This window comes from Rutidosis leptorrhynchoides, unplaced genomic scaffold, assembly GCF_046630445.1.
Source record: "Rutidosis leptorrhynchoides isolate AG116_Rl617_1_P2 unplaced genomic scaffold, CSIRO_AGI_Rlap_v1 contig415, whole genome shotgun sequence".
Taxonomy (NCBI): domain Eukaryota; kingdom Viridiplantae; phylum Streptophyta; class Magnoliopsida; order Asterales; family Asteraceae; genus Rutidosis; species Rutidosis leptorrhynchoides.
The window spans coordinates 7,923-20,855 of record NW_027266648.1 but is presented as its reverse complement, the minus strand read 5'-3'; the positions used below and the strand labels follow the sequence as shown (position 1 = coordinate 20,855).

At 34.3% G+C, this 12,933-nt stretch overlaps 1 protein-coding gene across 1 annotated transcript; it reads right to left on the bottom strand.

Annotated features, from left to right (window-relative positions):
* Window positions 1-9,202: 9,202 nt before the first annotated feature.
* Window positions 9,203-12,209, bottom strand: LOC139883543 (calcium/calmodulin-regulated receptor-like kinase 2). Its single transcript, XM_071867707.1, is given in 11 exon segments — window positions 9,203-9,261; window positions 9,264-9,381; window positions 9,474-9,497; window positions 9,499-9,624; window positions 9,626-9,685; window positions 9,956-10,027; window positions 10,105-10,188; window positions 10,264-10,303; window positions 10,348-10,439; window positions 10,829-10,876; window positions 12,183-12,209. Coding segments are annotated over 11 exon segments (750 nt in total).
* Between the last annotated feature and the right edge of the window lie 724 nt (window positions 12,210-12,933).

Here is a 12,933-nt window from a genome sequence, read left to right as displayed (position 1 = left end):
TCACTCACTCGCGCTTCTTCTACATACTTATCTAGCAGCCAACCACTATGTGGGGTTCAGAATTTAATGGCTCGTCACTTTCTAAGTTCTATTATTGCCTATAAATTGGGGTTCTATGCACACACCATTATCACATCTTCACATTATCTTTTCTCCACATCTTTCATAATTTGAGTTTGATTGGCTTTTGTTTGTGAGAAAAAAATGAGTTCGAAAAAGCTCTTTATTTCATTAGCTCTTCTTTTGGCTACTCTGGTCTTGCTCTACTCATTGGAGGTGGAAGCTGACACTTCCGCTACCAAGGAAACTAGTGAGAATAAATACTTAAATTTGTTTTACATATATATATATATATATATATCTATAAATAGAGATAATTATATTAAGTGTACCGAAGCATGCTTTTATAATTCCTAATGAATGTTTTCAATGTGACAGACTCAAATGGGCTAGAAGATGCTAAGTACGGTGGTGGAGGCTACCAAGGTGGTGGAGGAGGCTACCAAGGTGGAGGAGGCTACCAAGGTGGTGGAGGCCATCACGGAGGTGGTGGATACCATGGAGGAGGAGGTCATGGAGGAGGTGGTCATGGCTGCCGTTACGGATGTTGCCGCGGTGGAGGTTACAACGGTTGTTATAAGTGTTGTTCGTTCCTCGGAGAGAAGCCGGACGATGTCGGATCGCAAGCTCAGCCTCAGAACTAAAAAATGTTCGAGACAGATCGACCATATGTATGAATAAATTAAAATGACTATGGTCACCTTTATGTTAATTAAAATTACGTACGAGGGAGTTTCCTTTGATATTGTAATATAAATGCATTAGGCATGCATGTATGTAATGATCAATCAAAATAATTAGTGTGGGTGGATCTATGTGTCCTAACTCATGCTATTAGCTGTTTATTACTAAATTGGTTTATTTTATTTCCCAGAGTTTTTTATATATGTTTTATATACAAACAGTTTCATCGAAGATATTTCCTAAAAATTGTCATTCACTGTTTGATCACCCTCCAAAAATCATATGTATACGTATTCAAAAATTACAGTGTATAGTGACGCATCAATCATGTACATTCATTCATTCAAAGCCAATCTCTCACGCGTTGACAATAGAGTAATCAATTTGAACTTGCATGCATTTTATTCATTGTAGATAATATAGTTTGTTTTATATTGGGACGTGGCGAAATTCTTAGATGCATGTAATTTATCCTTACACATTCCATTCAAATTTTGATGTGTAGAAAAATTCATAGATGTACTTGATATATATCATCATTACACATTCCATTTAAATTTGACATGTGTACTATTTGTGTGTTTCATTTTCCATTTAAGTGATTTATGTATTTCTAATTTATAACTATCTATTATTATATGGCAAGTAAATTATTTATATAAATAAAAAATGAGATAGACAAATAGTACACATGTTAAAATCTGAATGGAATATATGAGGATGACGTATTACATCAAGTGTACTTAAGAATTTATCTTGGGATGTGATGTGAAACAATGAAATTGTGAAAGTGTTGATCCTTCCTATGACAAGTTTTGTATACTTGAATGTAAATATCATTTTAAAAGTTTTCTTCCTTATTACATCCAAAACCTTTAAATTTGGTTGCCAACGAGAGTGGAACGTCAATATAGCCCATGACATATATAATTAATGAGATTTTTTTTTATAAAGATAAATAACAATAAAAACTAAACAACAATAGATCTAGGCATTGTAGTGCCGATTCAATCTCCAAATACTGAAAGAGAAATGTTCAAGGGGACTAATCATGCCATAAAAAATGGAATAATCTGATTGAAGGTCAAATTAGCTTGCTTGTCTGCAACACCATTTGGCTCTCTATAAATATTTTACAGGATTAAAGGGTTGCGAACGAGAGTCGAGAGTACTAACTTCGGGTTCGGCTATGTTTAGTAGGGTCCTAGAATAGGTTGGGTAGCCTAGGTCTTGTTTTAATAGGAGATTAGCGAGTTATTGGAATTAATTTAGCGTGTGGCTTGTACCCAAGCTCCTAGGTAATTAAGGAGGAAATCTCCCACCATTGTAAGAAACTGCTACTTGGCGAAATCGTCTGATGACTTAGGTGTTCGTTAACACACCGAACAGCGATGTAAATAAAAGACGCAAAGGGTTTGCATTGAAATCTCTTGTTATTCTTTAAATTGTTTGATCTATATTGTGCCAACTTAACCACAACGTTTATGTGCTCCAACAGTTTGATCTATTGAAATCAAGTCTATAATGAGAACAATTCTTCCATCAAATCACGTTTTTGCAATGCTGATCGAATCAATAGTCGACTTAGTATTGTTTTTGTATCCGTCCAGTAACAACTGGTCGAGTCGCTACTCGTTCAGGTGCTACCTTCATTGTTCAAATCAAATCCAACACATACACAATATTATATCTTTTATTTGATTTATTTGCAAGTCTCTAAATCTCAATAACAGTCTTAGAGAGACTTATTATTTATACGTCAGTTTATCAAATCAGTTAAACTCCAAAATATTTATAAGTAATTCAATCTCAAAGCAAAACCTTACGTATCTCAAAAAGACGTCTAAGACAAAGAGTTTATTGCACCATCAGCTCATCATATCTCTAGATCACCAGATCTATAGATACATATATTGCAAACTGTTACTGACGTATCTGGTTCAGTATCAACTCAACTGAATCAAATATGAAGAGACTTAAACAATATTAGTTTACCATACTAAGGTGCATCAACAGATCGTTGACTAACGTTGTAAGTTTTGGTTCAGTTCTCATTGAACTATCTCTTTATAGTTGACTACACTTAGTTTATCTTTAGGTCGTAAATTGATTTGTTAGTACCGGTCCAGTTATAACTGACCAAATACTTGTTCATTATCTTTCATAGTTTATTGTACTCTGAATGAATTCATTAGATCACAAGTTATAAACTGTGTTAGTTCATACCATACTACTTTATTACAATCATTGTGCCTAGGATTATCTTTAGATTAATAACTGTAATCAGTTTAGGTAGTACTGGTTGATTATACGATGTTGTTCTGTATCTCACTTAAGAATGGGTTGCTAGATTTGTATTTAGTGTAATCTTAAGTAGATCTATTCGTAAATCTAATTAATCACTTTGTTAAAAAGGAAATTATATTTAAGTGATTATTGGTATAGGTTTCTAGTTGTATCTCGTTCAGTTGTCACATTAGGTGACTTAGTCCAAAAGATTTAGGGCTATTAAATTTTAATGCATGTGAAAATGGCACTGCAAATTCAAACCAAGCCACTCAAAGAAAGGAAGGTTAAAAAAAATGAACAACATCATCTCTATGAAGAAAGTGACGCCACAAGTGCTGCACATGAATGCAATCGTAAAACATATGTAAAGTATACTCCTCCTCAAGGCCACATAAAGGACAAAGATAAGTTAGACATATGTCGTATTTGCCTCTCTGAGTTAGATAATAAAAAATTATGACCAAGCAACCACATGAACAAACGAATATGCTGAGGGCCATTCCATTTTCAAATACGTTTCCCCAAAGAATTTGTATTACCCTCAAAATCCAATAAAAGAGAATAGGCCAAAGAGACCAAGAAGGAACCATAAGAAGTTTGACGTCAATAATGAACATCCGCTTTAAGATCATCCTTCGGAATGCAGCTAAAAGAGATAAGCTCCACCAACTCTAGGGCTAAAACATTTGGAAGAAAGGCCAAGTCCTAAGTGCCAGTTTTTGAGACCATATCCCTAACTTTCGAATGCTTAACTTCTATTGGGACATCTATGGAAAACATTTATGCAATAGGTGCATCATCGATCCAACAAACAAGTTGCAGCCTCACAAAAGGCCACAACCTCCACATACCTTTCCATAAGGAGGTTTCTTGACCTGCATTAAGATTATACGGAAGCGGATAAAAATAAAGTTCATATTTACCTCCAAGGATTTTAACCAAGAGACATGAGGGTTCTTGAATAATTTTCAAAAAAAGTTTACAAATAAAAACATCATTGAACAAAACGAAGATTTTTAATCCCCAATCAACCCAAATGCTTAGGTTTGAAAGCTTTGTTTCAATTAAGAAAATGAACATTCTTGTTTTCATCTGTATCACCCCATATGATCAGCTGACAAAGGAGCTCGATCTCATCCAAAATACACCTAGGAATAACACAAGAATACAAGGCATATGTTGGGATGGCCATCAAAACTGAGTTAACCAAAATTATATGGCCGACTAGAGAGAGAGACTTAGCCATCCAAGTGCTGAGGCGTTTCTTCATTTTATCCACAAGATATGAAAAGTAATGTCTACCACTCTTCCGATGTAGAATAGGGGTCCCCAAATACAATCCCATATTTCAATTAGCTTGAAATCGGAAAGATTGCGGATATCATGACTGTTTTTAGAGACACAAAAGAAGTCTTGGACACATTAAATGTCCATTAAAGATAAGACTAGTACTTTGGCGTGCCATGAGTTAAGGAGGACCTGAATCAGGTCATTAGGAAAACTTGCATCAGAAAGAGTATCGATAATGAAATCCCAACGAAGACGAACATAAGCTTTTCCTAGTCGACTTTAATCATCATCCATCCTGTCTTCCCTTGTTTTTTTCTCATAGAATGAACAACCTCTTACACAATGACAATATTATCTATAATTTGTCTACACGGAACAAAGCTCGATTGTGTCTCACTAATAAGTTTGTTTAAAACAAGCTTGATTCGGTTCATGGTAACTTCATAAGCACTTTAAATAACACCGAGAGTAAGCTGATCAAACGAAAGTCAGCAATTGTAACAGGATTCTCTCGCTTAGGGATGAGGGTGATGATAGCCAGACAAATATTAGGATCAAAATCACATCCATTAAGACTTAAATATACAAAATGAATGAGAGAAGACTTGACATGATCCCAATAGGATTGAAAAAATCTAGCACACATACCATCAATACCTGAGGCTTTGAGAGGGTCCATACTAAACAAAGGATCTTTAATCTCGACTTCAGAAACAACTTAGCTCAGAGAATATCGATCAAGAGTGTCTAGCGGAGGGAAGAGACCTTTGATAGCTTAAGTAGAAGTTGTATCTATATCTTAAGTATAGAGAGATTTATAGAAGTCCATGGTTTGGCCTTCCAGAACTACCGTTCTGAACACTACTACCTAGAAAATAGTTGCAAATGATCGATCCTCATTTTCTTTTTACGGATTTTGAATCAGGCATGAAAATATGAGGTGTTGCGGTCACCGAATGAGATCCATTCAGCATGCAATTTTTGCTTCCAAAATAACTCCTCCTGGTTGAGAACTATTTCATATTCAAGATTTAGGTCACTTTCCAAGCTAACTAGGAAAGACAAATATTTTCGAGCAAGACTAAGTTCAATACCTTCAACGATGCTAGAACTTTATTTCTTTGAAAAATATTACCAAAAACCTCCCTATTCCAAACTGTAACCTTTTGAGCAAACTTCATCATAGCACAGAAAATTTTAGGAGTGTTATCCCATGTTGCTTTTACAAACTCTCGAAAACCAGCATGGAGAAGCCAAGGTGCTAAAAAACGGAATGGGGCTGGACCATCGTGAGACGTAGGATTGTTAAGAGATAAAAGTAAAGTACGATGATCAGATAATACCCGAGCAAGATGAAGGACAAAGGCATCTTCGAACAAAAAGTGCTAATGAAGATTACAAAGAGCACTATCTATGCGTTCCCTAACATTTCCTCGTTGCCAAGTCCAAGAGGGACCTTGAAAACCAAAATCAATTATATGACATTGGTTGATACAATGCTGAAACAATTTGCAAGGGCGACTTCCCCAGCCCGAACCTCCAATTTTTTCATGAGAGAATAAGAAAGCATTAAATTGCAATAAGACACCATGGCAAATTAATAGATGAAGAAAAATAAATAACCTCATCCCAAAAAAAATTACGTAAAGTTTGATGCTTAAGCAATCTTTCAAAAGAACCCATATACCACCAGAAAGATTGTTCCTCCCAACAGGAAAGGTCGTTGGCAGCCCCAAACGTTGCACAACCTTATCTGCTGAAAAACTACTAATGCGAGGCTCCATCAAAATAAGAATAGAGATAGAGCGTTGCACCAACATATCTTTTAAGAAGCATACTACTGCAGAAGATTTAGTTCCCTGATAATTCCAAGCATAAATTCATAAAAAATAAATTTGAATAAAGGAAAGGACGACACCTGTCGATTCTTCACTGGAGACTTAGTCTTAATCACCACATTGACATTTTCAGAATTTAGAGCAATATCACTTTTCAACAGTTGAGCAGATGTAAAATTCAAATGTTGAGGTTGTTTTGTCTTCTTCTTTTTTAAACATGCCATCAACACTTTTACTATTAATTAGCACCTTGTCCCCAATTTTCAAAGGTTTGTGCATAACTCTATCATGACTAGAACCATGTTGAAAAACATTAGGCACATCCTTAGGTCATAACATAGAGACTTTAACATGAGAAGAATTATCGAGGATATTGGAGACAAGATTTACATCAAGGGGAGTAGCGGCGACAACAGGAGTACTAATCAGAGAAGAAGCATAAAAAATATTAGGATTCACATTTTCCGGGTCAAGAGCAACTGAAGCTTCCATAGCTATCTCACTATTCTACATAGTAATGTTCTCAGTGGATAAACCACCAACGACTGAAGCAGTCTTGTCATCGCCACGCTACCTGATTCATATTCCGAAGTATTTTGCTTAGCTCTTGTCTTAGTATAATTATGGAAAACCTTATGATTGCCACCGTCCAATGTAAGAAGAGGGTTATCCATAGTATCACCTTCGAAATTTTAGAAACTGCATATCGAGAGTCTTTCCTAGTAGATGTTTTTCTACTAAAATAACGCAAGTTGGCATTCTTAATATAAGAACTCATGTTGACATCTTTTGAAGTTGCAGCACCATTGTGATTTGTCATGTTAGAATTTTTTGAACAAGTTTTCTACCTTTTCTTCGAACCATCATCCAAGGATCATATTTGTTTTCAGCCGATTGAGAGCTTTCCTTTAGAAGAGGCATATTGGCCATGTTATCTACCGCTTTAAACTTCTCTGTGTTGGTTAGGCTAACTTGTCAATTGTCAATAGAGTGACTAGCATGTCCACAATAAAACCAAATAATTACTAAACCTTCATACTTAATTTTTTGGACTTTCCTCTTGAAGATAAAAGTAAGAAAAGTGGCTTTGACAAATCTATTTCAACAGCAATGCGAGCAAACTTGCCACGGTCTAACTGAGGAAGTATTGTAATCAATCTTGATGAGTCTATCCACTTTATTTCCAATAGCACGAAGCACATGTTTATGATACAGATCTATTGGCATACCTGGGAAGCGCAACCAAGCGAGTATAATGACAACTTTATCATTATTAAAATCTTTATTCCAACGTTGAATAATAAGGTAACGACCAAGTATCAGCCACTGACCGCCCAAGAGAGCATTCATATAGTCATCATGTTGTTCGAAGTGAACAAGAAAATAATTCTTTTCCAAATCCACCACCTTGTATGCACCCTTAGAATTCAATGTTTCTCTATTTTTTCACAAAAAGAGAGGTAGCTAATGCCTATGTCTATTAATTTTGCCACAATAGCAATTTTCCAAGGTTTATCAATCTTAGTTTCAAAACCGTGAGTCATCTCTAATTCAAAATTGTCATCTTTCTTAAGAAAATCAATATCACCATTTTCATTGTCCTCAATGTCTTCATCAGTGTCAAATTCCGTCTCGGACATTGCACAATCAGACCCATGGACATGACCCACGTTGACAACAATATTAACAATATTAGCATTACCAGTTACCAGCTTGTCTCTTTAGGAAATAGGATTTCGGTAGGCGGAAGGCCCTTATAGATTAGCATGTCAGCATCAGTTTCAACACACATTTTTCTTTTGGCAGTCGTCCAGCGGCGATGGGGGCGGAAGCTTCGGGAGATTGTTGGAGGCACTCACAGCTAGAGTTTCACTCATGACTATAGATGGCGACAAAGGATCAATCGGAGAAGGGATCTAAGAAAGCTGAAATAAAATTACAAACAAGAACCAAATAATCACACCGATAGGATCGAATTAGAGCGGACTTGGTCGTGGGAGTTTCTCTCTCATCAATTATCTCTCTAACGGCATAATTAATGAGCTTATTAATACATATATAGTTAAGGTGTTATTCCTAACTTAACATCAAAAAAAAATGTTATTCCAAACTTACTCATTTTTTTGAAAGATTTTACGGCATTACGACCATGGTTAACATTATTAACTCAGCCTGATATAGTTATGAGATGAATATATAATTTATGTTTTGAAGTTTCCGAGCGGAAAATGAATTCGACAGATACAGAATAAAAAAAAAATATATACTAGCATTTATCTCCGTGCGATGTACGGACTCCAACAAATATAAACATATTTTTATTTTAATATCTCCTACATTATGTCTCGCGTATCCTTCGGCGAACAAATATTTGGTCCACGTTTTGGAGAGCTATATAATGGAGGTTATAATTTATTTTGTTTTTTGACATATTCCGAGCGAGATTAGAACCTTCAAACTCAAGGAGGGAGGTGGATGCTTTAACCATTCGACAAGTCGCGGTTGGCATAATTTATTGTGTTGATATATACAATAAGTAAAGATAAATGATTAAGTTATATATTTTCTAAAGACTTCATATTTTATATATGTTATTATGAGGATTTAAAATGAAAATACTTCAAATCACAGACTCTGACAAATATAAACATATTTTCATTTTGAGATCTCTTATATTATATGTATATTTGGAATATTCCGCGTATCATTCAACAATCAAATATTTAGTCGATATTTTAGCAGATTTATATATTGTAGGTTAAGAGCAAAAATATGTATGGTTTTATTCTTTCCTATGTGAAGAGCAAAAATAAATAAGACGAATAAAATAGTTCCTTCATTTTTTCCTTTTGCATTTGAAAAAATAAAATAAAAAATCAAGTACAAAATATGTCCAACCATCAAGTAATATTCTATTTAGTCAAGTCAATTCCTTTGATGCTAGCAATCCTAGTCATATCGACTTGTGGAACATCAATTCGGTTCACATCTCTTAACAGGTCGCCTCCACCGAAAGACATTGTATATTCTCTAGCAAGTCTTCACATTTGTTTAATCGTCAAAATAGCTTGTGCAACTTCTCTAGTTGAATGTCGTTTCTAGGTATTTTGTGCAAGCATTTATGAGCATTGCTTGATAAGTTCCTTACTTCTTCAGTGCTACATTTTCCAACCAGTTTCTTCTCCAGGATCTCATCAATGCCATCTGAACTCATCTCAGCCTTAAAAATCGAAAAGAAAAAACTTATTTCAGAAAATCATATAGTTCAAGCAATTTGTAATGCAAGGCAAGATGATATCTATATATACTCACAAGATTAACATATTTCATCAAGTTTTTGGTCTGGATGGATGACCATGATTAGTTCAAAAATGACAACGCCAAAGCTATAAACATCGCTCTTCATTGTGAACTTCTTTGTGGTTATGTATTCTGGGTCTAATGGTTTATTTAGGCATATGTACCTTTAGTCCAGAATTTCTACCATCATAAACATCTTCCTTCGACAACCCAAAATTAGCAACCTTCAAATGGTAACGACAAAAAATTGATTACATCAAACTCAAGAAATCTATTCCAAAAATTTACTATCACTAAATTCTTCAAAGTTCAAACAACATATGCAAATGATAGTAATACGCAATTTGGATACTTTTCGATAACTCTTCACTCTAGCTTCCTTTATGTTTTCTTAGTTTTTCTTTTCTTTTTATAATTATAGAAAAACAAATAAATAAATAAAAAATTCCCATGTATTCATTTGACTAAAGTAAATATCTGAATCGAAAAATAACCTTGGCCCTCATGGAGTGGTCCAACAATATATTTTCAGACTTCAAGTCACGATGTATGATTGGTGGTATAACCTATTTTAAGAATAGTTAGATTGAGGAGACATTGTATCGTTTAAGAAGGAAATGTAGAATTAACTTAGGAAGTATACCCCTTCATGAAGATATTCAACTCCATGAGAAATATCAAGAGCAATCTGAAGCCTTTCATCCCAACTTAAAGTTTTTTTTTTCACCTGCATAAGCAACAATAATCTATGATAATCTCATGGTCAAATACGTAAAATGGCTTTCATTAGTTCTTTAAACACTCCTCCAAAAACAAAATTCCGAATACAGTGAAGGGAAAAGGTGCATTCTGAGCTTACCATTAAGAATGCTTGCCAAGCTTCCATTACTCATAAACTAACATGTGATTTCCTTTATCTACACAATATCCAACTAAATTCAAAAGATTTCGATGACGCAGTCTTCCAAGTAGAGATACCTGACAAATGACCAGGATACTATATAATTAATGTCCTATGCAAAAATTTCCAAAAGAAAATCCAAATCATACTTTTGCTAACTGGATATAATTGCAGATAAAAATCACCATAATGCTATTCTTTTTTGCCAATCTTTCAAGGTAAGATTAACGGAAATTACTCATAAAAAAAACTCTTTTAAAGAAGAATTAGTACAGAGAAGTAATGGATTGGTCTCTATAGAGTTTATTGTTATATATTTTGAACTCAAATTAACTGAAACTCTAATAAAGTGAACTGGAATCCTAAACATGGAATTGATTTCTCTTTTATGTGGTAAATCAGATTGTAAGGAAATCCAAAAAAGCAGCATGTCATCAAAAATCTTCAGGATGTAGCAATAGCTTACCTCAGTTTGAAACTCTCTCTCCCCCGACTTTAAATCAGCTGCAAGAACCTTTACAACAACCACTTCTTAAGGGTTTGTATATTAGGCACAATAGCAAGATCATATTCAAACTAATTGAAGAAACTCATTGAAATAAATAAGGATTTTGAGAGATCATTTCCATGGCTGGGACATAATAAAATAGAAGAACTAATAAGGAAACCTTTACAAAGATCAAAATCAAATCCAAAATATAATCTTAGGACTTAGATAACTTACTCTGAAAATGAAAATGATGGCGTGTGTGGTGTAAGGCTATGTGTTTCGGTATGTCTCAGTTTATAAGAGAACTTTCCTGCGAACCACCATTTCCAGCATCTCATAAAATGTGCCAAAAAATTTGCATTCACTGGTGTTGTTAATTGCCAGTTCATTAGTAAAAACATCATCTGAAAGCTCAAGAAAAAATTTTATGAGTAGCTTTTACCCTTTAGTGGATATTAAAATTATTTCGGCAATAGTATAGAGATTTTCTAAAACTGACAGTCAACAAAGAACTCGTAAATTCTCAAAATAACAGAAAATAATAAAATCATATCAAGAACATTCATTTGTTAGAGAAAAGAATATCAAAAACGATGATTAGCAAAGGTGTAAATGATAATATCCTCGATATGGCGACAGACCAGTTATGAGGCTTTAGATTTTTCATATCCATTTTTATATCAATATCCATTTTTATACAAATAAATATTACAAAAAAGTGCCTTACTATAACACCACTTAACAGACTAATTATTATATCTGGTATACCTAACATACATATTGCTTTGCAATAATAAATGCTACAGAGGCCTACTGTAGGACATAAAAATCATATGTAATTTTATTTTTAGCTACTTTCATATAATCAAAGCTAGCCCGAAACCAATAGAACATAAATATGGGACACCCATTAACTATCCTCATTAAATTTTGCATGTTGTTTCCAGCCATCAAGTCGTTGAATGCAAGAGACTATGAAACAACTATTACAGAGTTACCCACCAATGCTACCATACTAAGGGATCAAGTTAACAAAATCCACTATGCTGTTTGTAATGAAACTATAACAAAACTCCATCACGCAAAATTGGTTGCAAAGCTCATATTTTTATCCGATAAAAAAAACTTTAAATTTACCTCTCTTTGATCTTACTTCGGCGACGGTGCTCTGTCTCAGAATGCAGTACACATTCGACCTCTGTTCAAAGCTCATACCTTTCAATTCTTGATTTTTGAATATAAAAATTTAATTAAATCAGTAAAGTGATTAAATTAAACCTAAAAACCGAGAATACTAATTGTATAAATAGAAATGAAATGAAAAACGAACCTCTGTATGAGGAAGAAGAGGAGTCATTCCTTGAAACGACCCAATTCAAACAAAGTACAAAGTTAATACGTACCTTACACATAAATCCTTCCCAATTACCGCCCACCACCACTGTCGTTCATCATCCCGCAGTCGCCCGTAAAACAGACATCCAAAAAAAATTAAAGGAGAGAGCTTTCAGATTTTATAAAATTTAATGATGTTTGGTGGGATCGTCGTGGGGAGGAGATTGTGTGTGAGGAGATTGGTTATTCAAAGGAGAGAGCTTTCTGATTTTGTGAAATTCATCGGAGAAGGAAGTAAAAGAAAAACGCTGCGTTTTGAGGATGTTGGTCAAATGGAAAGTAAAAAAAAAAATTAAAAGCGTGAAACAGGACCAGTTGCAAAAGCAGAGAGTGAACAACACGCATAGTGTATCCAAAGAAGTTGACGGACACTCGCGAGTTACTTTAAACAAAAGGAGAAATCCTATATGTCTTTTTCAGAAATTGTTCAAAAATATATAATAGCATGAATTAAACATTCCTAAACTCGTATTCTAATTAAGCTAACCATTTGATATGTCTAAACCTTCTTAGAACAACTTGATTTAAATTGAATAAAACCAAACTGACTCATTAATCGAAATTTTAAATGAGGAACGCAAAAAAAAATATTTGTTCTGATTTATTAGTTCTGAGGCATGTTTATCTAGAGGTTGCTCTTCGCTTATCCGTAGTTTGAAATACTACTACTCCCTCCATCTCAAAAT